At 37.2% G+C, this 26,808-nt stretch overlaps 1 protein-coding gene across 3 annotated transcripts in view; it reads left to right on the forward strand.

Annotated features, from left to right (window-relative positions):
• Positions 1–26,183, forward strand: part of LOC121875204 (eukaryotic translation initiation factor 2D-like) — a 39,631-nt gene extending 13,448 nt beyond the window's left edge. For all 3 annotated transcript variants that reach the window (XM_042379650.1, XM_042379651.1, XM_042379652.1), the window contains exons 7-13: positions 2,341–2,519; positions 5,035–5,154; positions 9,694–9,821; positions 14,762–14,848; positions 19,616–19,829; positions 22,206–22,383; positions 25,703–26,183. In XM_042379650.1, coding sequence (XP_042235584.1) covers positions 2,341–2,519; positions 5,035–5,154; positions 9,694–9,821; positions 14,762–14,848; positions 19,616–19,829; positions 22,206–22,383; positions 25,703–25,767 — 971 coding nt within the window. In that variant the 3' untranslated portion in view covers positions 25,768–26,183. The remainder of the gene's footprint in view (positions 1–2,340; positions 2,520–5,034; positions 5,155–9,693; positions 9,822–14,761; positions 14,849–19,615; positions 19,830–22,205; positions 22,384–25,702) is intronic.
• The last annotated feature ends 625 nt before the right edge of the window (positions 26,184–26,808 follow it).

The raw sequence follows: 26,808 nt of genomic DNA on the forward strand, positions 1-26,808 counted from the left end.
TTCTTTTACTCTCCAAGTAAACAGATTCAATAATAATCTTGGACAATTGTGATGAAAGATTGACCAAATTTTACTCTTAATCCTAAAAAGTAAGTTTATTTATCCAATATTAATTATCATAATACAATGCACAGTATATTTTGAGGTAGTAGGCAGCTACCAAACGGAGGTACTACTGTCTGGGAAGATATTGGAAGCATAAAGTGTTGTCTAATTGTAGACCCTACTGCCATATGGCATCACGAAAATTGTGTCCAAGTCCCAGGTTGCTGATCTGACTTTCTGCTTCATTTACACACAATTGCAGGGTCTCAATTGTTTCTCTTACTTGATTACACAACATACATACAGTGGTCCCTCGGTTAACGAGCACAATCCGTTCTAGAAGGTTGCTCGTTAACCGAAAAACTCGTTAACCGAAACCATTGTTTCATTGTGTTTTTGGGTAATTGGTTCCAACTCACCGAAAATTGCCTAAATTCAACAAAAAAGGTAGAAAAGTACACTTACTTTGAGGTTTGTATGTAGAAGGCTCCTGGATGATGATGATGGGAATTAGATTGGGGGTGGAGGAGAAGGGAGAAGAGAAGGCATTGGGGTGGAAGAGAATTCACCCCTTGGCGCCATTTCACCCATAAAATTTTAGTACTCTTGGTGTAATTCACCATTATTTTCTTTAAATCAACACTGCATTGCATTATATATTGTCAATATGTAAAATGAATTTCAAAATGGCCAATAATTTGCTTGCAAACACAGAAAAAAGCATTTAGTTGAAGAGAGTCAAGCAAGATGTTACCTCCACTGAAAAGACAGAGACTCTGACGCCTGTTTGGTGTGTTGACTGGCTGGATGGCGCGCATAAACTAGTTTCCTTACCTTCAATTATGTTCAAGAATTGTTAAAATTGCTAAAAAATTTAATATTAAACTTTTAAAATTATTGAATAGTATAAACTGCTTGATATTTACTAAAATGGTAAGGAATATAAGCCCTAGAACCGATTACTGTATTGGCGGACTAATACTACAGCTGGTGGACCGCCAAATGCAAGCAAAAACATGTTGAGGTCGGCTCGTAAGAAACTCGTTAATCGAGGGATTGCTCGTTAACTGAAGTTAAGAATCTTATGGAAGGTAACTCGTTAACCGAAATCTCGTTAACCGAGGCGCTCGTTAACCGAGGGACCACTGTATAGCATTTCCCACCATTGATTTTTTTTGCATTTTTGTATTTCTTTTGTAGTTCTATATTATTATTATTATTATTATTATTATTATTATTATTATTATTATTATTATTATTATTACAGTGTTTTTATTTTATTTTATTTTTTCTACAAATTTTATTTACTATGAATAATTATTACATTTTTGCCCCCCAGGCCCCGATGTGGGTCAGTGACCTGTGCCCGGGTGGACTAATCCCTGTAAAAAAAAAAAAAAAAAACCCTATCCAGTGTAGCAGTAGTACAGGCTTTTCTGCTAGAGTAATCTTTTCATTGTGTTATCTTTCTTTGAAAAAAATATTTTAAAAAATTCATAGGCAATTTGGCGCCCCCCTTACCTTGGCACCCAGGGCAGCTGCCCCATCTGCCACCCATTAGGTACGCCGATGGTTTGATGTTCGCACTTCTTGCTGCTTTCTTATTTATTGTAGAAGCAGCTATACAGTCAGTTCTGCTATAACGCGATAGTTGTGTTCTTGTGAAACATCGTGTTATAGAAATTCGCGTAATAGAAATAACAGGGCTTATGGAGAAAATAGGGTTAGGTGCAGATTACTACTCAAAATAAAAAAAAATTTAGTAGTTAGCCTAACACAAAGGCTAGCACAGTCTAAATAAATGTTACATTCATATCTATAATGAAATCATGCAGTAAATGTAACACTTTACCGTGAAGAAATATGAATATAACTTGATGGGGGAGAAAGGTGATTTTGAGGTTGATAACATCGAGCTTCTCTTCAAGTGTTATAGCCTTTCTTTTACGATCATCACTGGGAATGCGATCAGCAGAACGCTTCTTGGAGATATTCTTCTTTACCATATTCACAGTTAATACCACAAAATTGGAGAAATAGTAAGCAAAAATCGCATTACAGCAAACAAGCGTTTGCGTTATACAAATATCGTTCCTCTATTCATAAATCGCGTTAGAGCCAATTCGCGTTGTCAAAACACGCGTTATAGCAGAACTCACTGTATATGCAGATATAATCTGAGAGGATAAATTATGAATTCTCTCCTGGGATTTGTTGTGAATAACACTTTGATGTGTGTTTATTTGTTATGTACATTTTAAATAATTTTACTCTTTAAATGCTTCTTAATAACAGGCCCTGAAGTAATGGATAAGCTACTGCTTCATTGTTTCCTGAAGGCTTGGAAGACTTCTGGAAAGAAAGTGGAGGTCCCCATCCTTACTAGCAACTTTTACCGCTTACACATGATCCCCGCTTGTCCTGATGGAGCCTCTTTGGATATTAAGAAGTCATCATATAAAAAATTGTCTAAGGTAGCTTCTATGAATAGTGATATACTTTTCTCCCTTTTATTTTTGTATACTTTACACTAATTCCTTGTCAATCATGATGGGTAATCAACTCATCATCCTCATCACCACCACCATTTTATGACCATTTTCCAAGCTTGTATGGGTTAGCTGTGATTACCGTACCTGATGGCAGCTGTAGTACTGCACTTCTAGCCTCTCGTCAGGTTCTACTCCCCGAGTGCTTCTTACAACTTTTTCCATTTCATTCTTGTCCTACCCCCAGTTCATACTCTCTGTAAAACGCCTAAATAAGCATCTCTCTCTCTCATATAGTCTAACACTAGCCGCATCACACCATGCCAATTAGTCATCGAGCTACACATGCTAGAGTGAACATGTGTTTAGTACACTTGGCGATTTGTTGCAAGGTGAACAAGGTAGTAGGCAGCTACCGAACAGGGAGGTACCGCCTGGGAAGATATTAGCAGCATAATGTGTTGTCTAATGGTAGACCCTGCTGCCATATGGCATCACGAAAATTGTGACCAAGTTCCAGGTTGCTCATCTGACTTTCTGCCTCCTTTACACACAATTGTAGGGTCTCAATTGTTTCTATTACATGACAAACAACATACATATATTGCGTTTCTCACTGTTGATTTTTTTTCATTCTTGCATTTCTTTGTATTCATTATTGTCACAGTGTTGTTATTGTTATTATTACCATTAATATTTTATTTTACTTTTTATTATAAATTTTATTTACTATGAAATATTATTATTATTAAATTTTCGCCCCCCGGGCCCTGATGTGGGTCAGTGACCTTTGCCTGGGTGGGCTATTCCCCGTAAAAAAAAAATAAATAAATGAAGGATCTTGAAGAGCAACGTGTTTGTGTGAAATTCTGTTTCAAATTGGGAAAAACTTTCAAGGAGACTTTTCAAATGTTGCAACAGGCTTATGAGGAGGATTGTTTGAGCCGTACGCAATGTCACGTGTGGTACCAGCGTTTCAAAAGGGGAAGAACATCCACCGAAGATGATCCCAAATCTGGACGCCAGAGTTGCCCAAATGTGGAAGTGATGTTGATCGTCTTTTTTGATTGGAAGGGCGTCGTTCATCAAGAGTTTGCTCCACGTGGTCAGACAGTCAATAAAGAGTTTTACTTGGAGGTCCTGAAGCATTTGAGGGAGGCAGTGCGACGGAAGAGGCCTGAGGCGTGTGGACAAACAAGACCTGGATGCTGCATCATGACAATGCACCTGCTCACGCATCGCTCCTTATCCGTGACTTTTTGGCGAAGCACGAGACGACTATTGTCCCCCAGCCGCCCTACTCTCCGGATTTGGCCCCTGCCGACTTTTTTTTATTCCCAAAGTTGAAATCCACCCTGAAAGGTTGCCGAGTTCAAACGATAGAAGAGATAGAAAATTCGCTACGAGACCTGCACACCATCCCTCAAAACGCGTTCAAGGACGTGTTCCAGAACTGCAAAAAAACTTTGAGAGCGGTGTATCAACAGTGGAGGGGAGTATTTTGAAGGAGACAAGTCTGATTAATTTGTAAGTAAAGCAATAATTTTTTTTTTTAAAGTTCGGTTTCTTTTTGGACAGACCTCGTGTATATATATATATATATATAAAAGCATGCTTCATGGCAATCAGATTTGTCTCTTATTCTCTGAGGTGAATGCTATTCCCTGTAGTACTGCAGCTGCAAAAAAAAAAAATAAAATAAAAAGACAGAAAGCAGGGTTCGTAAAACCATTTCTCATTAGTGCAATTGGGCTGGATAGCACCAGGAAGGTTGTGTAGTTCTTACTTGTTCCTGGGATAGATGGTTGAACTTTGCCTCCATCCTCCAATCTATCCAACCTGGCTTGAGCATGAATAAGTTATTAAATTCACCACTTCAGTTATAAATGAGGGATTGATCCTCATTTCCATAGAACAGGCAGCATGAAACCCTCCCTCCTCTCTTGAGATTCTAAAATAAGCTAAGAATTGAAGGTCAATTGAGCCGAGGGCATCTGTGGTAGGTAGTCTGAGACAGTAAATTCACATTAATGCAAAAGCAAAAACTCTCAGCTCTTAACCTTTTTGTAGCTGGTTCTTTAGCACTGCCCCCTATTTTAAGTACTGTAATTGAATTGTGAGAGAGACTGTCCCCAGACTTAATGGATTTCTAGAGTACAGTGCATATGAGTTCCTGGGAACCTTGAGTACAGTCCCACAACCATGCTAATGCAGTTCATGAATCTGCCAATCTATGCTGGGTATGTAATGGTCTCTCTCTCTCTCCCTCTCAATAATAGTACTATAGAGGCTTCACTTTTAAGCCTAGCTACTGAATTATAATTATAAACTCTTGATAAGGAAATATTTTCAATACTGTATTTATAGTATTTTAAGAATGATACTGCTTGGACAACCTTGCTTTTGAATAAGGAAATAAAGAGAAAAAGTGGTATAGTTTGAGAGAAAGTATTGTATACAACATTATGTAAGTTAATAAATACAACCTTTTGCATTTCAGTTCTTAAATGCCATGGCCAAGAATGAATTAATTCAGGTGAAGGAATTCCCTAAGGGCATAGAAAATATAACAGCAGTTAACTGGGCACATGAAGATATCAAGTCCTTTATTGTTGACAAGGTTAGTACAGTAATATGATTATTTAATAATATACTATGATGTAATAGAACCTCGATTATCAGACTTACAGTAAATGGGGGAGAAGAAGGGGTTTGCTATGCCCCCCCAAATTGGACAATGGAGGGGGAAAGCACACAGTTTTACAATCAGAAAATAGCCCCCAAAAATGCATTAATAAAGTATAACTACAGTCGGCCCTATACAGGGAGCCCCTGATTTACGATTTCCTTATCTACAATATTTTGTTTGAACAATAGTGATGTATTAAGACTACCCCATATTTATGATAAAAAAATTCGCATTGAACGATGGTCATCGTACAGCCAAAATCGCCGATGCTTAGAAGATGGAACGCGTTTCTCGCTGCACTTGTCAGCTGTGCATCTGTGCATCGCCACTTTGTTACCCGGTGCACTACAGTCCTAAGCTTTCTTCCATGGGGATCGCACACGCCCATGATAGTGTAACTCAACAGTTGTCTGTCAATATTGGTGTTATTTATCATCAGGAGGGCAGTCTGGCCTCACCACCACAAGGGGATGAGCAGGGGTGGGCTGAGTAAGGTCCTTACTCAGAGCAAGGGAAGCTTTTGTATCTCAAAATAGTGGTGTCAGTTTAGGAAAAGCGAATTTTCAGGTCTCGAACATTCGTATCTTAAGGGATACCTGTACTATACTCTATTTTGGTGACTGAGAAGTGATTTTTGCTATGTTTTTTGTGACTGTAAAGTGCTTTGCATCTGTTGTTGTGAGCATTGTTGGCCAATATCATTGTTTTTGCATTATCATTCACTCTGTTTTTGTGACAAGTGCACTCACTCTGTGTTTGTGACTGTGAAGTGAGCAGAGTAACTTTGAAAATGTTTGAGAAGGCCAAGGCACCCAAGACAACCGTGTCTCTGAGGCGAAGCTTGACATTGTTAAGCTGTGTGGTAGTCCATCTTCAAGAGTCCTCTTCATGTGATGACAACCAGGCTTGTTCTTAATGATGTGGTGAGTGTTGTTTAATTGTGTATTATGTCTATTATTATTGTAGGAATTTTATTTTTGGTGATAATGTGGGTGTTGGACTGGCTTGGAATTTATTCCATTGAACCCCATGTTATAATAATCCCGATTTATGATATTTCGACCTGTGATAGGTTTTTCAGGAACATCACCCCATCGTAAATAAGGGGTTACCTGTATGTAACTGGGGTTAGGTTCCTCAAATACTCAGTGTGAACAAATACCTTATGAAATGATAGATGATTAAGCTAGACCCTGGGGCTTCCTCTCCAAGACCAACTCTTGTGACATAAACCTCACTAAATCACTTCCAATAGCACAAAACAACTACAGTGTTTTGAGTGGCTTAACATGTTTGTTGTTTGAAATACTTAACTCGTGGTAACCATACTACATGTGTGTTACGACCCTAGGGTAGATCATTATATAAACAGAATCACTTAAGTTTTTCAAATATATCAGTATTTATTATTATATTCTTAATCCCAAGTTCCCCCAACAAAGGTCACGTTAACAGGTCAAAACCTAAACAAGTCAATGAAAATATGAACATTTATTAACTTATTCCCACCATCACATAACTACATAAAATTATATAAATAACAATAAAAATACGACAAGATCTTTGGAAGTGGCGGAGTAAGGACTGAAGGTCCAACAAGATCACACAAAATCAATATCAAGCAAAACAAATCTCAAAAGTCATATGCCAAGTACTAAAACACCAGAGAGAGGGTATACTACTTAACTTAAGACAGCTGTGCCTAGACTGACTACTGACTAGCAGCTGGTCACCGACGTCACCTCTCTACTGCCAAATACCTACTTATTCTATCCTCATTGGCCAAAACGTAAACTTTATCTAAATTACCTATTGACATTAGTTCCACTTATCTAACCTACATACAAACCTAATACAATAAAATATAATATACTCAAACATAATACAATAAATACACAAAGTAATAAACAAAGTTAATACTTAAATGATGAATCATTCAGTGTGGACGAGTAATGAGTGAAACTGCTCGACCTAACCATACAACCATCCGAACCAACTTATTTCATACCAAGAACAGAAACTTTTGGTGAACACTCGTAACAATGTGTCACAGTGCAACCTTATTTGTCTTACCTAAGCCAAGTGCAACTTACCAACTCTGCTAATAAGTCACTACCTACCGCATTTTCTGAAAAAACTAACTTTGGAAGAGAGAGAAAAATCTGTAATAGATAAGGGCAATGGCAACACCTCATCCCCACAAATGGTTGTCCCAAAGATAGAGTGAGCATGTCCTGTTCGATCCTGTTTACTCAGCTAAAAGTTGCAGCATGAACTTGACATAAAAGATTTAATAAAGAATAAAGGAAATGTGATTATATCCTGCAAAGGAGAGGAGAGATTAAAGGTGGCAGCACACTGGGCACTTTCCTTCAAACATGTTTGGCAAACACGGTCCGGCCAGCAAAACAATGAGATGTTTTGCGTCACACTGAATGTTTTGTTGGCACATCTGCCCAATGCAACGAAAATAACAACAAAGCGTCTAGACAAGGTTGACAATGGATCCCGTTACTGCAGTTGAGGTCTTGCAGGATTGTGCTATATTTCTTCAATTGCTGAAGTAAATGAGGCATCTGCAAAAGCTAAAGAAAAGACGTGGATGTGTTGTGAAGTTTCTTTATAGGTGTTGGCAGCTGGCTGGTCAAAGATGATCCTGAATAATGATTTAATAATACTAGAGAAGTTTTAAAGTGACGAATAAATAGAAATGTATCACCGTTTATGTGTTATATTTTAAATTATGATTGTTTCATGATTTATTTAAATTTTTACTTGAAATTATATGAAGCTCATGTGAGCAGTAATCTGGCCGGCAAAAATACACGCCAAACCGTTGTCCATTTCTAGCAACAGCAGAAATCCTGCTACTTGCTGGGCGTTTTGGCCAACTGCCAGCAAAACGGGCAACATGTTTGGAGAAAGGTGCTCAGTGTGCCGCCACCTTACAAGTGAAGAGAGCAATAAGGAACAAGAGAGCAAGAGAGAAGATAAGAAAGCAATAGGGAATGAGAGAAGAGAGAGCAAGAGAAGATTAGAGAGCAATAGGGGAGACAAAAGAGCAAGAGAGAAGAAGAGCACAAGAGCAAATAGGATACAGCAAGAGAGAAGAATGTAAAGAAGAACAGACTGTAAGAAGAAACAAATTCTTTACAAATTTAGTTTATAGAAGACAGAAAAAATGTATAGTAAATGATGATAATGGCAACATGTCATATGTTACCTGTCCCTTACAGTGGTAGTGGGGACTGAAATAGAGATGATTAAGTCCTGTTAAATCATGTTTAAATGTGAATAAGGCCTGTTCAGTAATGTTTAGACATGAATATGTCTTGTTCAGTCATGTTTAGACATGAATAAGATTGTTCAGTCATGCTTAGACATGAATAAGATCTGTTCAGTTATGTTTAGATGTGAAAAAGTTCTGTTCATTCATGTTCAGATGTGGTTAAGTTTGTTCAGTCATGTTTAGACATCCCTTCCTCGTGGTGGGAGGCTACTGTCCCATAGCTCGGACCTCTTTTATCTGCAAGCTATTTAAAAAGATGGTTAATTTTCAATTAGTATCGTACCTGGAGAAGAATGCCCTTTTTTTTCACCATATCAATGTGGATTCCGAGTGATGTTCTTGTTCATCTCGAGTCCTCGATCTGTGAGGTCTTTGCTTGAATCCAACATCTCATCTGCGTTTTATTTGACCTAGAGAAAGCATACGACACAGCTTAGAGATCCAGCATCCTTAAAGAGCTTAAAAATTTTGGCTTGTTGGGAAATTTACCATCAATAATAGGTCAGTTCTTGTGCCATCGCACTTTTAGGGTCCGCATTGCCACAGAAATGTCAGCACCACATATTCAGGAGGATGAGGTTCCTCAGGGTAGTATCTTGAGAGTGCTCCAATTTGCCATTGCAGGAAAGCTGGTGACCTTGTCCTAATTGTGAACATATTTAGTTTGAATAAATGGACAGCTACATGAACATTTACTATGAACCAATCAGCTATTTGTAGCTATAGAAGAGGGACGTGGCTTACGGGCCAGGTTAGTTTGGAAATACTATTGGTGCAGGAAACTGGATTGGCTGAGACCTCCACCACCGCTCACACCTCACACAATCCAGGCAACTCCAGCGGTGATAAGAAATGCTTCATTATTTTTTTTTTTTTTTTACATTTTGATAATCATTTCTTTTTCTTTTTTCCACATAATGTTTGAAGATTATGTGTGCATGTAACAGAGTAAAATATATAAATAAATAATAAAGAAATTACATATATCTACCCAAAAATATGAGTTGAAAAATAACAATAACTAACTCAAAGCATGTGGGTCACTTGCAAACTTGTTGATGTAGTTTGTGATTCACATGATCCACTGATGATTATAAAATGGGATTTCAGGATTAATCCCTTATTTTGTCTTGTCTGTATCAGGGAAACTAAATTTTCTTACATTTGATATGATTTTCCAGGAAGAAACAAGCATAAAGCCTGAGGTCAACAAGAAAGATAATTCCAGAACATTCATACCTCCTCTTATAGAAGAAGTTAACCAAGTGTCAGGAGAAACGGTGCAATTTTTTAAAGCTAATGGCCTAAGGTATGTACAGGGTATATAATAACTAGTGGAAGAAATGAGTACTGTACTGTGTTCATTACTTGTCTTATGAAATAACACAAGTAATATCTCTGTTAACCGGAATCCCTCAAACCCGGAACTCTCTGATGGCTGGAATAGAAATTTTCTCAGAAAATCATTCCTAAAGCCGGAATTTTCCAGAAAATTCCGGCCTTGGGAACGATTTTCCGAGGGTCACATTTTCCAGAAAACTATAAGAAAATTTTCCTGATACCTGGAAAATTACGGGTATGGGGGATATTTCTCAGGGTTCGAGAGGTGATGTAATGGGCAATTTCTGGAACTTATGAGAACATTTTTCCGTAGTCCGGAAAATTCCGGGGATGAGAGATTTTTTCCGGCTTTGAGAGAGTTGTCTCGTTACTTGGAAATCTCTCATTCCCGGAAGTGCCCTGCACCAATTGTTCCGGCTAACGGAGATATCACTGTGCGTGTGTGTGCGTAACCACACAGGAAAAGGGAAACAATGTAACACCGTAGCTTTCGTCTTTATTCAAGACATCTTCAAAGGCAATTGAATTTACAGGGACTGAGATAGGCTTATAAACAAAGGGTGGCCTTACAAAACGTCAGGTCACTAACATGGGATCCATTAATCCACACACCACCTCCACCGTACACGATAGAAGAACTTATAAAAATGGGCAATGTAACAAGTCATGTCAAGTCAGGTAATAAATATGAGACCCACTAATCATCTATCCTACATCTACCTTAAATGCTTGCAAAGCATTTTTAACCTTGGGCCGCTGACAAATAAATATATGTAACATCAGTTTTGTACTGACCATCACTAAGGTTTATAGAATTCATTTCTCTAATCAAAGTTGCTTCAACCAGAAGTCTTTCTGTGACACATGTTGATTTAAACACTTCTATGCTGTTTCCCAATCCATGGGATGATTATTGTTCCTCATATGAACGAAAAGTGCACTGCTTTCAGATGCTGTTCTATTATTATACTTGTGCTGTTTTATTGTAAGTTGCAATGCCTTCCCAGTCTGACCTACATAATTTCCATTGTAATTGCTACATGGAATGCAGTAAACACTTCCATTTACAATCAAGGTTGGGCTGTTCTTAATTAACATCTTAGTAATAATTGAGTCATGCTTAAAAACAACATTAATGTAAAATAATTTAAGGGATTGAACAAATGGGATAAATTCATTGCGATAAGGTAAAGTCAAAATATTCTTAAATGTAGGAACTTGTCTAATTTGAATACAATAAAAGGATTTTTTTGCCCTTTTAAGTCAACGATCAACAAACAATGAAGGGTACCCAAGATTTTGTGCAATGAACTGAATGTGTTTCAGTTCTTCTTCAATAAATTCAGGTCACAAATATGCAAACATCTCAAAAACATAGCAGAAAAAACTGACATTTTGGTAGACTCAAGGTGACTCGATAAAAAATTTATGAAACTTTCTGCCTGTGTAGGCTTTCTGTACACCTTAAATTTATTGTTGTGACTATTTTCATGATAAGTATATCAAGAAATGGAAGTGATCCATTTATTTCTCTTTCAATTTTTAAGGTAATACTAGGGACAAGATCATGAAGTTTGTCTAAAAATTTCAGTGGGTCCCTGTTTCTAGGCCAAAGACAAAGAAAATCATTTACATTATCTATACCATGGAGGAATAAAATCACATATGTTGGGTAGTAATCTACTTATTTACAGTATTAGGATATTTAATTTTAAGGTAATGAAATGGCGGCGAAGGTGTGGCTATTGGGGGTGGATGGAGGCCATGTTTAAATAAAATAATATTTAATTTTAAAAAAGTCCATATAATTACAGGCTAAAGGAGCAGAAAGACAATTACCCATGCTCATGCCAAATATTTGTTTGTAAAACTTTCCATTTGCTCTAAAAACATTGTCAGTAACACATAACTCTATCAATTTGAGAAATATATCATGTTCAATAGTCAAGTCTAACAGATGCAATTTATCTTTAAGGAATGAAAGTAGGTCATTCACTGGTACTCTAGTGAAAAGTGAATTAACATAAAACTTATTAATTCACATGGTTCATTGTGTTTCTTGAGTTTATCAATTAAATCACTACTGTTACGTACTACTACAGTACAGTATATGCGAATTAGATATCTGGCCTGTAAGAGGGGAGAGCATTCTAACCATCCACTTGCATAATTTGTTAGTAACAGAACCCACAGAACTCACGATAGGACGTAATGGATAATTAGGCTCATGTGTTTTGATCAATCCATACATAAAAGGTAAAGTGGGATTTATTTGAGAGAACTGTTTGATGAGATCTGGGTGGGTTCTTTTTCAATAACACCTTCGTTTTAGAATTAGATAACTTACTAATATTTTCCAGGGGATCTTTTCTAAGCACACAATAAGTGATTTTATCAGTTAGTAAGGAATTCATGTTATCAATATAGTCACTTTTATCCAAAATTACAATAGCATTGGACTTATCAGCCTTAGTAATATGGATATTCTCATTACTTTTCAAGTTTTTCAAGGCTGTTTCAAATCTTTTTGGAATGTTTGAAACCATATTCTTACTTAAAGCACTTTGTATACAACCTTTAGCTATGGAAATATCTTCATTTGTAACATCTATCGACTTATTCTTTTCCAGTTTGATTATACCTTTAGCAATAGTAAGTGGATTAACAGTGCGCTGAGCAATAGAAAACATCCTACCAAAACCAAGCACAAGTTTTGCATTTGTCTGTAGTTCATAAGATGATAAGTTTATGAACAAATTTGGATCACTCGGCTTAGTCCAGTAACTCTCGTCAAACAAAGCATTTAATTTAACCTTTAACCTCCTTTTTTGGACTTTAAGCACTTTTGCTAAGTAATTGATTTACAAATCACAAATAATATGAATTCTATAAACCTTAGTGATGGTCAGTACAAAACTGATAATATTTTACATAAATTTATTTGTCAGTGGCCCAAGGTTAAAAATGCTTTGAAAGCATTTGAGGTATGTAGGATAGATGAATAGTGGGTCTCATATTTTTTACCTGACTTGACATGACTTGTTACGTCGCCTATTTTTATAAGCTCTTCTTTCATGTGCGGTGGAGGTGGTGTGTGGATTAGTGGATCCCATGTTATTAACCTGACCTGATGTTTTGTAAGGTCACCCTTGGTATATAAGCCTCTCTCAGTCCTTGTAAATTCAGTTGCCTCTGAAGATGTCTTGAATAAAGACGAAAGCTAAGGTGCTCCATTGTTTCCCTTTTCCGTTAACGGATGGTTCGATTAACGAAATTTCGGTTAACGAATTAGCTCCCATAAGGATCTTCAATTCGGTTAATGAACAAAACTTTGGTTAACGAAATCCTTACGACAAACACGTTTTGTTGTGAGCATCAGCTGATCGGCTAGTCCGCCAATACTGTACAATAATCTGTTCTATGTTTACATTCGTTTCCAGTGGAGTAAATATCAAGAAGGTTGTGTTCTTGAATACTTTTGCATTTTTTATGTTAAAATTTTTGGTCATTCTAAAATTTAGCCATCTAAGCTCTGTGTACATATAGTTTTACAACTAATATTTTTGGCTCGATATATGTAACTTTATTCATTTATTGAAACTCATTTATATGCACACACTGTCATAAGGGCAAAGCTGTACTGTACATGTAATCAAAATAATGTACAAAATAATTTACTAAAATTTTTGTCTAGTGCAAACTATAGCATGTTTACATTCAAATTAATCACTATCTTATAAGAATTCCAGCAATGTAAATTATATTCTTCCTGGTCACTTCTATGACATTTTATAAGCAAAAAACAAAAACTCAATCTAAAGGACATAAATAAACAAATAAATACTTTACTAGTCCAGGCACTCGTTCATCTAATGACTTTTATCCATGATGCTCTATTATTTATTGGTTATTCATTCTTTAGTAAAGTTCACTGTATATCTCATAGGTGAAAAATAACATCATCAGGAATGCCTCTCCATATATAAGGAGCTGCAAACCATAATCTGTGAAGTGCCTAAATTGAAAATGGAGGAAAATGCTCAGGTAGGAATGTGTGACTGGCACAAGTCTTTTCAGAGGACTCTCACCCACATGTACGGCTTACCAATTGGCTCTCTGACTTACCCAGGTGACAGAGGAGAGGTTGGGGAATACAGTACAATACATAACATGTTTCAGCGACATATGGCTCTTAGCAGGTTATGGTCTGGAGCTCCTCATATGCAATGTAATGGTATACAGTAATGACCCCTTAGAATGCTGTTTTGCAGAGCACTCTTTTATCCAGGAATGTATGCCGAGTGCTAAATGGGGTATTACCGTATATATTTTATAGTCGAGTTGATACACAGTAATCTGATAAGAGAGTTTCATGTTTGAATGTTTAGAGTTAGAATAACCTTACCTTTTAAATTGTGAACAGTCTGAAAAAAGGGAATGCCATCTGTATACCTCCCATAGAAAACAGGCTGAAAGGAAATTAAATAATTGTTTAACCTAGGCTTTTCTAAATGGTATAAAAATGCACTGAAAAAGGGTGTGCTGATCATGATACTGGGAGATCGGTACAGTACTTGATCAGGGTCTCAGTCTTAGGTGGTAACCTTGAAATGTCCCATTTTAAGGGCAATGTTGTGATGGAAGGTTATTATAAATTATTCACTCAGTACTAGTCATTGGTGTTGAGAATAAATGTTGTCTGCAACCCATAGACATGATGTTTATATTAATTATTATTGTTCTGACTTGTCCATAAAGTACAGATGAACTTCCAGGGCCAGTAATTTAAATATGTATGGATTAACTCTTTCAAAATTTGGCATTTGTCCTTGTTTTATGACAGATTTGAATGGTTGATTTTTTTGCATTGTAACTGTTTATATATTTGCCTTTAATTCTTTGATACAGTAAAGGCGATGTGTTATCAACGGCAGAAGTAAGAAGCATAGTTACAGAATACATAAGAAGCAAGGGTCTTCAGAAAGAAGGCCAAAAGTAAGTTTTTCTTTTTGTACTTTTCATGGTACAGTGATCCCTCATTTAATGAACTGTTCGATTAACAAAATTTCGGTTGACGAATTAGCTCCCATAAGGATCTTCAATTCGGTTAACGAACAAAACTTCGATTAACGAAATCCTTACGAACAACATGCTTTGTTGTGAGCATCAGCTGATCAGCTTATGGGCTAGTCTGCCAATTCAGTAATCTATTCTATGTATACATTCATTTCCAGTGGAGTAAATATCAAGAAAGTTGTGCCCTTTATATTTTGCATTTTTTATATTAAAATTATTAGTCATTTTAAAATTTAGTTCACATATTGATAATATATGCAGTACAGGGTAGTAGTTTTTTATGCGCCATCAGCTGCTTGACTCAGCCACCAGGCGTCAGTTGGGCTTTGTTGACAGTAGAGTGAACATCTATTTTGTTGGTGTCTTGAATATTTTTGCATTTTTCATTGAAATTATTGGTCATTCTGAACTTTAGTAAACATATTGATAATATATAGCACAGTGCAGTGTTGATTTAAAAATAAAATAATCTTGAATTACACCTAGTGAACTTAAAATTTTATTGGTGAAATTACTGCATCAAGCATGGGTCCCCTGAAAGATGATTTCTCCTACATCCCCACTTCCTTCTCTTCTCCCTTCTCCTCCACCCCCACTTCTAATTCCCATCATCATCATCAACCAGGAACCTTCTACATACACACCTCAAAGTAAGTGTACTTTACCCGTACTGCATTTTTTTTTTTTTACTTTGTATCTACTTTTCTGTGAGCTGGAACCAATTACCCAATATCCCATTGAAACAATGGATTTGGTTAACGAACGACTCTATGGAACGAATTGTGTTCGTTAACTGAGGGACCACTGTACTGTATTTAGAAATTGATATTAAAACACGTCTACCAGTTACACACGTTATGCGTCTTCATTTACATTTTGTCTTCAGTTTGTTGAGAATGACACTTGTCAAGCTGAATTTATGTCAGTGGTCAATACCATTGTTTTACACTATTGAGGAGTACCGGGTAAATATTGACTCCTTGATAGAGCTTTTCCAAAAAATTTAATTCGGTTAAATATTTTACATTTTACATTGATGTACCATAAATACTGAACCTCAGACAAATCAATGAAAAAATTAAATAAGATGGATCAGTGAGACAAACATGCAAGATGACAATGTAGTTAGATACCATGTACAGTCGCAGTCAAAAGTAATCATCCCACTTCACCACCTAACCTCTGCGCTTGGCCGGGTCCTTTCTCCACGGTAAGTCAAGTGGGATGAAGAGAATGGTCTTGTTGGGGGGGGGGGGGGGGGGGGAGAGTGGTATGCGATGCAAGTTGCTCATCAGAGTGGGAAGGGATTGAAGAAAGCAGGAAAAATTCATGAAAGGAGGAAGGGTGAAAAAATTTTCATAATATTATCTTAGGTTTACATGCTTGAAAGAGTAATAGATGAGGACCCTTATTTTATGATTGTAATGTGTCAACCATTTCCTTATTTATAATTTTTCAGGTTTTTGTTCGTTTTAGACGACGGTAATTAGATACAGGAAAGCCTCCCATAACGACGGTCCTACTAATGGCAATTCATATTTAAGACTCTGGCTAATTTAGGACCCAATTCAGTTTACACCATTATTTTCTTTGTATTTACTGCAAAAATATTGAAAAAAAAAGTAAAATTACTTTTCTTATAAATAATAACTAAAGCCCGATAGGTATTATACAAATAAAAAATAAAAAACACGCTTTACACACGGAGGCTGCTGGGCTTGTTAGTGGTGACGCCAGCATCAATAGCATAAACAATCACAGCTGGCGGGCCCTTTGTTTTCACGCATCTGAACAGGAAAATGAGAAAAACATTCTCAGGTTTCTTATGGCATTTCTGGCATCCCTATTCAACATGAGCAAGAGAGCAAGTGATGATAGTGCTGGTTCAAAAGCTAAAAGAAAAAGTGTATAAGCTTAGGGGAGAAACTAGATGTGTTAAAACGATATGAAAAAGGTGAGAGGTCTGTGGATATTATATGGAGCAAGCAATGAATATATTTCTCAAGTGGATCCATTAACAGAACAAAGCATTAAAATTAACAGGGACGTGAAAAACGCATATGACCTCTATATAAAGATGTATAATGAGAAAAAAGCGGCTGTGAAAGGTTCTTTCTACAGCTTTATTATTCAAAGGCCTAAACCACCAACTTCAGCTTCAGTAACAGTTTCAGCAACAGCTATGATATCTTTATGGAAAGCTTCAGCTTCAGCCAGAGTTGAACCTGACTGACGAAGTCATCTGAGTAAACTCTTGCACAATATTTATTGGCTCTCCTTATGTTTTACACTTTACCACCATTTGTGAGGAGAATTTTTGTTTTACATAAGTAAGTATTATTTAAAACATACTATATATGGACAGTAATAAGTATTGCTTTTATATTATGTAGAGAAATGATGATGTTTTCACATACCATATACTGTACGCACTTACATATGATGGCGTTCCCAATCTATTTTGATTTTTCTTTACCATTAATGGTTAACTACTTCTAGTGTTCCATTTATTAACATTAAATAACATTATTTAATACATACATATTTATTTTTTTACATTAATTTTACTACTGCAACAACCCGGGTCTTATTTCTTCAGTTTCTTATGTAGAAGTAGAACCATCATCATTCGTCACTGGTGTTCTAAACATGAACGAAAACGATGCCGTTTCGTCTCCTCTTGTGTGTTTTAATATTCTACATATTATTAATGAATTGCAATGTTCATTTCACATATATAAACCTTAATTCAATCAAATGCATATTCAGTAATAAACAATAATGAATCTTTTGTGCATATTCTTAATAAGATAAATGACGCGGTTTACTTGAAGGTGCAAGTACACATTGCTGTTCCACTATCACTCCCTTTTTTCTTTAACATCAGTGGTTACTTTTACTATACATTAAATAACATTAATTAAAACATACATATTTTGTTACATTAATTTTACTATAACAACAACCAGGGGTCTTATTTTCTTGTTTATTAATAGAGTTGCAGCCGATGGCTGAAAATATACAAAGTTACATGTGGTTTAGACATAATGATATACGTTCAATACATTTACAGGGCTGTACAGTACATAAATCAGGCGCTGTTTATTATTTTAATGATAGATGGGATGGTGCTATTCTTTTATCTATAAGTGTGGGCTTTTATGGGCTGAATTTTGTTGTAGTGGCGGACTGCGCGAGGACTGCAGGTGGCAGTAGGTGGTGATGACGAGTATGGTGCAGTAGTCCACTGCCAAACCCTGCTAGTGCATGGTGGTGGAGGTCATTGATGAATGGCATTTCCAGGGTGGAGAGAGTACAACATTTAACCCTTCAATATATATGAGCAGTAAATAAGTGTTGCTTTCATATTCTTCTGTAGAGTAATGACGATATGTTTTCACATGTGCTCACTTACATACGCGATCTCACTTTTTTCTTTACCATTAATGGTTAGCTACTTCCATTGTTCCATTCATTAACATTAAATAACATTACTTAAAACAACCATATTAATTTTTTTACTTTAATTTTACTACAGCTACAACCAAGGTCTTATTTTCTTCAGTTTTATATGTAGAACCAATCAGTCACTGGTTTTGTAAACATTTACGAAAACAATGCCGTCTCGTCTCCTCGTGTGTTTTAATATTCTACGTATTATTAATGAATTGTATTGTTCATTTTACACACACAAACATTAATTCAATCAAAAATAAATTAAATAATAAACAATAATGAATCTTTGTACATAAGAGAAATTACGCTTACACGATTATGCACTTCTGAACGTTGGCGGGCCGCTCAAACCTATCGAAATTTGAGTTTCCGCAGTCGAAATTTGAAATTGTATGGCGTATTTTTGTTTTTTTTGTGTGTCCAAATATAAAACGTCGAATTAAAAACTCACGAAATTTGAGAACCTACTGTAGTCTGTAAAAACTTCGCAAAATTCAAATCGTCCAAATTGAAATACAGTGCAACTTCCTATGGAGAAAATTGATTTGAGTCTGGTACTTTCGATGTTTGGCTAAATTTTGCCTTATTTACCTTATCAGTACTTTTTTGAGCGAATTACTACCTGTAATAAAGCAACATCCTAATAAACCAGGATTTGAGATGAATAAAATGCTTTTGACTGTTTTACTGGACACGATATTTAGAGATTTACAGTTTTTTGTGATTTTTATTGTTTGCTTACCAAAAATTTTAATTCAACTGATTTTTACCGAGTTGTTTTTTTAGTTTTATATATTTATTTTTTTATATAAAATTTTTTTTTTATTTAATCGTTGATATACATGTTTACATTTGCTTACCTTCTACTGTTGGAAAATATTTCCCGTCATTGTCATACCGACAAAAACAAAGAGAAAGAATGTAAACACTACAGCCCGCTAGATGCGGAGGTGACCAGGTGTATAAGATGAGTGCTGTATTAAAGATTTCCATTTCTTATAAAGATTTTTTTTTTATATTGATGAAAATGACAACTGATAAGCAGTTCTAAGTGATGATATTCAAAAAGGTGTGTGTACTTGTGCCAAAAGGGCTGTTTATCAAGCAAGGTTTCACTGGTGTTGGTTAGTAAATATCAAAAGTCTTTTCCTAGAATTACTTTTCCAAAATCAGGGTGCGTCTTCCAAGCCGAAAAATACGGTAGTGACTTATGTAGTGATTCTGTTGCAGGACAGTTAACCTTGACCCTCTTCTGCATGAAGCAGTAGTCAACAGGAAAGAAGGCTACAAGGAAACCTTGCGGTGGGATGAAATCTTTTCTCGCGTGTTGGGAAAAATGGCACCAGCAGTGAGAATTACCAGACATGGTTCTGTCCCAGTTATCAGAAAAGGCAAACTAGAACCCATAGACTTGGCAGTAGCCAAGAGAAGTGGCAACAAGAAGGTTTGTGTGCATGTTTCATTAAGTTTATATGTTAAGATATTAACTTAAACTTTTCCTCCAAGTGGGTAAATATGGAGTGCTAGGAATGAATGAAAATGGGAAGAGACAATTTTATGCATTAATATAAAGATGTTTTTCTTTCTGCTTTTTCAAATTGCTCACCGTATGGCGTAGATGAACCAAGAGCATACATCTCACACAGCTTGTGATCAGAACCTCTGATCCAATTTTTTCATGAGCTAAACTTTACTAATACAGTAGGGTCGGGATATATCGCGAGATAGGGTCCAACGATGTTCGCTATATACTAAATCGCAATATAAAATTACATGTAATCTATGGGGAAAATAGGGTTAGGTTCTGGAGGCCAAAAAAGTGACTAATCTTGACTTAACGAGTTTATTTTCTTACTAACTAAAGCACCAATGAACACTAGACTCGGGAACAACAGACTGTTTCAATATCAAGGAACACCAGACTCGGCAGCTGACGCACCATCCTGGGTACACCAGACTCGGCAGCTGACGCACCATCCTGGGTACACCAGACTCGGCAGCTGACGCACCATCCTGGGTACACCAGACTCGGCAGCTGACGCACCATCCTGGGTACACCAGACTCGGCAGCTGACGCACCATCCTGGGTACACCAGACTCGGCAGCTGACGCACCATCCTGGGTACACCAGACTCGGCAGCTGACGCACCATCCTGGGTACACCAGACTCGGCAGCAGACGCCACACTGCCAACCCCACTTGACAGTTCCACATCTACATAAACGAACAAACCAAAAATATTAGTTAAAGTATTAAATCTATTCCATTAAGCTTTCCATTCTCTTCACTTCACTTTTCACGTCACTAGTTACCCATTTACACTCACCTTAGAAGTCATAATCTGCAGCAGAGTCGGCTGCTTACTCGTCACTCACTCAGAAGGACTGAGCGGGCGAGCATGAATGCGTGGGTGAGCAGCCACGGTGGCGCCTCTGGTGAGCAAATAACGTATTTTTTTGCTGTGGCGGTACATTTGAAATATTTCCTGCCCGATTTCCCTCGCGAAATAAATAAATTTATTGCTATAAATTGGAAAAAATTTCGAAAATTTTGGTTGTCGCCATATAATTTTTTATATATAAAAAGTCGCGATATATCCCAAACCTACTGTACAATATTCCTTTTAGGAGAATTAGAGTCAGGGATATTAATTGTTGCTAAAGACATAATGTGAATTAGGGGTAAACAAACTCTGGGCCTGGAACAGCAGGCATGCATGCTGCTAAATGGTCAACCAGACAATTAAATGGTTATTAAACATGCCGTTAATTGGGAGCTTTGCCAGACAATACTTTTTATTACACTGCTGTTAATTGAGAATTCGTGGTGGAAAGAATGACATAAAAGAGAGGGTAAACCTGTAGTTTCTTTCCCTCACCCATATAAAAAAAATCATTATATAAAGTCGCGATATATCCCGACCCTACTGTATATATAACTCTCATAAAAAATGCTATACACAGGTCAATCAATTTAAACAATAATCACCTTTAACTGCAGGGTATCGAACCCAGGCCACTACTGAACCATGATGGGCTAAAAAAATTCCCCCACCTTAACTACTTTCATGTAGCTTAGGTTCCCTGCCCACTCACTGTGAGCCATAGGGTTGGGGCAGCCCGCCCACCAGGGCCGGATTCAGGAGTGGGCAAAGTGGGCAGCTGCCCAGGGGCCTCCACAATCTGGGGGCCTCCACATATTACAATATTTTATTTTTTTGTTTATTCATTTGGATTATTTTTATTTTCATTCTTTAAAATTCATGTTTATTTATTCCATAACGTAAAACTATGTTCAGCAAGAAGCGTGATAGAAATTAGGCTAGCTACTCCATGAAATTCATGAATACCTGGATTTCCTATGAACTGTATATTTTTAATGTAATTGCAAATGGCTTCAAAATTCTCCAAAGAAGTGTTCAAATTTCAAAGTTTTCCCGGGTGGCTTACAGCGCTCCCCGGAACTCCCAGACGTTTAGGCTCGCTTCGCTCGCCACCCAGCCCTCTTGGGCAGTTATAATGAGGGGGGCCTCCACAAAGAGGCTGCCCATGGGCCTCCACAGGTCTAAATTTGGCACTGCAGCCCACATTTGGGTTCTAGACAGCTTTTTAATCAAGTTTCCAGCACAACAGTGTTGAAAATATATCAGGAACTATATTATATGGTTCAGTGGATAAGCTGCCACCTGCCATTTGTGGTGGCCCAGGTTTGATACCCAGCACTCCTAGATGAGAGGAAGAGAGAGAGAGAGAGAGAGAGCACAAAAATGGATTTATAATGGAATGGTGTGACTATAAATTACATAATTTGTATTTTACAGGTAACATTAGTGTACAATGCCAGCATATATGGTATAGATGAGGCAGAATTTGCTCACCAAATCCAGGTTGGAGTTGCTGCTAGTACTAGTGTTGGACCAGCAGAACATAAGCCCCAAGGAACTACCCAAGTCCTCATCCAGGGAAATCAAGTTGCTTTTGTTGGAAAGCTTCTCTTAGGTAAGTAAACTGTCTATCTTTGGTTTGTTTTGCCGCGGAAAAAGAGTCAAAGTAATCTCTCTTCTTGTCTCTATCCCTTCTCTTCTCCATCCCTTCTCTTCTCCATCCCTTCTCTCCTCCATCCCCTCTCTCCTTTATCTCTTCTCTCCTCCATCCCTTCTCTTCTCTAGCCCTTCTCTCCTTTATCTCTTCTCTCCTCTATCCCTTCTCTTCTCTATCCCTTCTCTCCTCCATCCCTTCTCTCCTCCATCCCTTCTCTCCTCTATCCCTTCTCTCCTTTATCTCTTCTCTCCTCCATCCCTTCTCTCCTTTATCTCTTCTTTCCTCTATCCCTTCTCTCCTTTATCTCTTCTCTCCTCTATCACTTTTCTCCTCCATCTTCTCTCTCCTCTATCCCTTCACTCCTCCATCTCGTCTCACCTCCAACTCTGCTTGCATATCTCTTCTCTCCTCCATCCCTTCTCTCCTTTATCTCTTCTCTCCTCCATCCCTTCTCTCCTTCATCTCTTCTCTCCTCTATCCCTTCTCTCCTTTATCTCTTCTCTCCTCTATTCCTTCTCTCCTTTATCTCTTCTCTCCTCTATCACTTTTCTCCTCCATCTTTGCTCTCCTCTATCCCTTCTCTCCTTTATCTCTTATTTCCTCTATCCCTTCTCTCCTTTATCTCTTCTCTCCTCTATCCCTTCACTCCTCCATCTCTTCTCACCTCCAACTCTCATCTCTCTTCTCTCCTCCATCTCTTCACACTTGCATATCTCTTCTTCCCTCCTCTTCTCTCTCACACATAGACACATGAAAGAGTGAAAACAGTAAATAGAAAAAAAATGCATGGTAAGGTGTACAGACACACCCTGTACTGTAATTTCTACTACAATCAAAGAATGTATTAGGGTAAGGACATTGTGACTTGGAAAAAGATATGTGGATCAGGTGATTGCATTAAAGAATACCAGAATTAGAGGAGAATACCTAGAGAATGGGAAGAATATGTGGTGTATTCTGACCTAGGAAAGCTATTGTCTATGATTGTTGATATAAAATTTTTTGGGGGAAGTAATTAGGAAATTGCTGAGTGTTGTTGGGAGGTTTCATAGAGAGTGTGTAGCACTATGTTGGGAAGAGGGCAAGTTCTATCCGGAGGCTTCATAGAGAGAGAGAGAGTGTGTAGCAGGGTGAAACTATGGGCAAGTTTCTTTATGCCATTTGCCTCTGTCTACCTAGCAGTAATTGGGGACCTGGATGTTAATTGATTTGCAGATCGTATTCCAGGGTAATGGTGAGCCAGTGCAGTTGGCAAGTTGTCCGGTCTTCTCAGACTATTCCTTGACACTGGGTCATGCAACTCATTAACTCAGGGTGTGGTTGTTCTGTTGGCGACAGCTTCTACACCTTAAACAAATTCATGCCTAGGTGGCCCTTGAGCCGACCATTCTCATTTCACGAGGGGCATCCATTATTATTAATATTATTATTATTATGATTACAGTCATCCCTTGGTTATCGCAATTTTCGTTATCACGCCTCCATCAAAATCTGCACACCTGCCGTTATAGCGCATTTTTCAGGCCGAGAATTTGGTTATCATGCATTTGCCTCCAGGTGTAATGTTACCCCGTAGCTTCACCTACATCTATTGAGGATAAAATCTTTCACCTACAAATTGACAATAACACATTTGCTGTAATCAGACATATCTAGTTGCCTCAAGGGTTGCAATTTCAAATTGTGTCATTACTAAGGAATAACGAAGTCTCGGGTGCACTCTTAAGATTGAAAGAAAACGGAGGACTCAGGCATCCTGAAGCGAGAGAAAACGGACTCCTGTGACGGGGGACTCAAATAAAGAAAGCATAGCTACATGTTTTGTGGACTACAGTATTGAGCATACCCTTTTCATCACTTTGTAATAAACCTAGCCATGCCTATGTGTGTTTCTGACAATTACCATAACATTATATATATCTTTAGGCTGAGAATTTAGTTATGACACAGTTGCCTCCAGGTGTATTGTTACCCCCTTGCTTCACCAACATCTATTGAGGATAAAATCTTTCACCTACAAATTGACAAAAACACATTTGATGGATGAAAATGGATGGAGGTAACAAAACTTGAAAGCGGTTGTATAAACACAAGCACTCACACATGCCACTCATACTGACAGACTTGACACTCACATATTTGACAAGTTTTACCAACCATAAAGACAGTTGAAGCTTTCAACATCACTCACAATGGATGGGAAAGTTGGGGTTGGGTCTTGGGTGCCTGGAACCAATTAGTATAAATCCCATAGGTTCTGTACTTTCGTTATCTCGTTTTTCGTTATCCCAATTAGGCATGATAACCAAGGGATGACTGTATAGCATGTGATTGAGTGTCAGGAAGAAAGAAAGTGGTTCATTGTAAAAGTAGGAATTTATCAAGGATATATATCTCCATGATCATTAAGTATTTTCACACTACCCACCATTAGATACCAAACATTGTAAAAAATAAAAAGATTGTGGATATTTAGTACAGCTATACTCTTTAAATACAGCCTTAAAACCTGGCTCGCTCTTCTCCTCTTAGGTAATGTTTGTTCTATCTGGAATTTTCTTCAAAATAATCCAGTCTCATCCACATTAAACACCTGTTCTGGCAGGTAACCCCCCCTCAGTGATAATGTTTGTATCTCTGAAAGTTTGTAAGTTGAACGTTCTCAAGTAGAGGAGCACCTGTGCTCATCATACGAAGAATTCTAAAATACCGTGGTTTGGAAGTACAGGTACAGGGGAGGGGTGAGCATCTCCCATGTGTGAATTTTCATGTGTGTTCTTTGTCCCATTGAACTTCATTAATTTCTAAACCGCACAGTTCCGCACATGTGGAATAAAAAATGCTCTGGTGGGAAATGGGCCTTACGGTGGAATATGAGAACTGCTACTAGCCCTCCCAATTTGAAATATTACTGTAGGGTATTGTAATTTTTCATCTGTGAATAATTGGGGTTATAAATAGTGAGGTATTCCTGCAATAGGAAACAGGGCGTTGAGTGGTTTATGGGGGTCATCGCCAAATTATTAGTGTACAGTATGATATAGGTACGTTACTAGATTCTTTTGATGCAACAAAAACTATGTTATGAACACCACAACATAACACACCTGGGAAGGGGAATGGGTGATTGACAGTAAATGAGGGAATATTTGTGTTTGCTTGTGCTTTTAGCCAGTTACATTATTGCAAGAATGGGTTTGCTACAATAGTAAAAGAAAAAATCATGTCATAATTATAATTACAGTATATGATCGTAACTTCCTATTCTCTATTACAGAAACTTACCACTTACCTCGAAAGTACATCCGAGGTTTGGAATTGGCAGGGAAGAGCAAGAAGTAGCAGAGTTTATTTTCATTTTGTATTATTATTATTTTATTTTATTTAATTTAATTACTGTATTATTATTTTTTTTTAAGATTTGATCTATGCTGTTGCCTTATGAGCATAACTGGTACAGACTCCTAAAGTACAGTCACTATTAAATCTTAGTGGAAAATCAGTTGACCCAGTTGTTGGTAATAAATCTTCATTTGACGCTAGGGCTGAAAAAAATATATATTACTCTGACAAATAGTAAGAACGTGAGTGTAAGTTACACTAAAGTTTTGAAGTAATAAGAAACTATTGATATTTATTCTGAAAATTTTCCTACCATGTTATATTTTATTTTAATAGATATTGTTAGTTAACTTCATATTATACTCATTTACCATGATATTTCTTGATTCAATAAATTGTAAAGGTTTTCTATTTTACAAGAACTTTTTTTTTTACATTATTTAACATAATTAATCATTACATTACCCCACACACTGTAATAATTGGGGCTGATGTCAGTCAAGATAAAGCAAATATCTGAAAAAAGCAAATCTGTAGGGGGTCTGGACATGACTCTCCTATCTGGACTGATTTTGGGAGCACCTGTTCTATTGAGAACGAGAACATCCGTTAAACCACGTGGCTGAATTGTACTCAAATTTAGATTCACATGAAGGACCTTTAACCCTGGAAGTTTCCATACAACAGATGACGTCTGTCCCGGTGAAAAGTCTGGCAACCAGACAGTGGTTCTGGTTATCTCATTCTGAAAATGCTGAGTACCTGTTAAGACTGCAGGTATGACAATTCAATTTTTGCTGCTAAAATTATGCCGGTTAAAAGATTTGGTAGGGTCTGGGACATGCTGGTGTCAAGCATTGGAACAGAATCTTGCGTGGGAATATAGATAATGCCACAAAAAGTGGAAGCATGTTAGTGGCTGGACATCTATCATATTGTGTTTAAGCATTGGAAGACAGATTAACCCGTCAGCTGGTAAGCTAAAGTCTTGACTATGTAAAAATGTGTAAGAAATGATTTATCACGTTTAGAAAAGCGTAG

The sequence above is a fragment of the Homarus americanus genome, unplaced genomic scaffold (genome assembly GCF_018991925.1).
Source record: "Homarus americanus isolate GMGI-L3 unplaced genomic scaffold, GMGI_Hamer_2.0 scaffold41592, whole genome shotgun sequence".
In the NCBI taxonomy this organism is placed as follows: Eukaryota; Metazoa; Arthropoda; class Malacostraca; order Decapoda; family Nephropidae; genus Homarus; species Homarus americanus.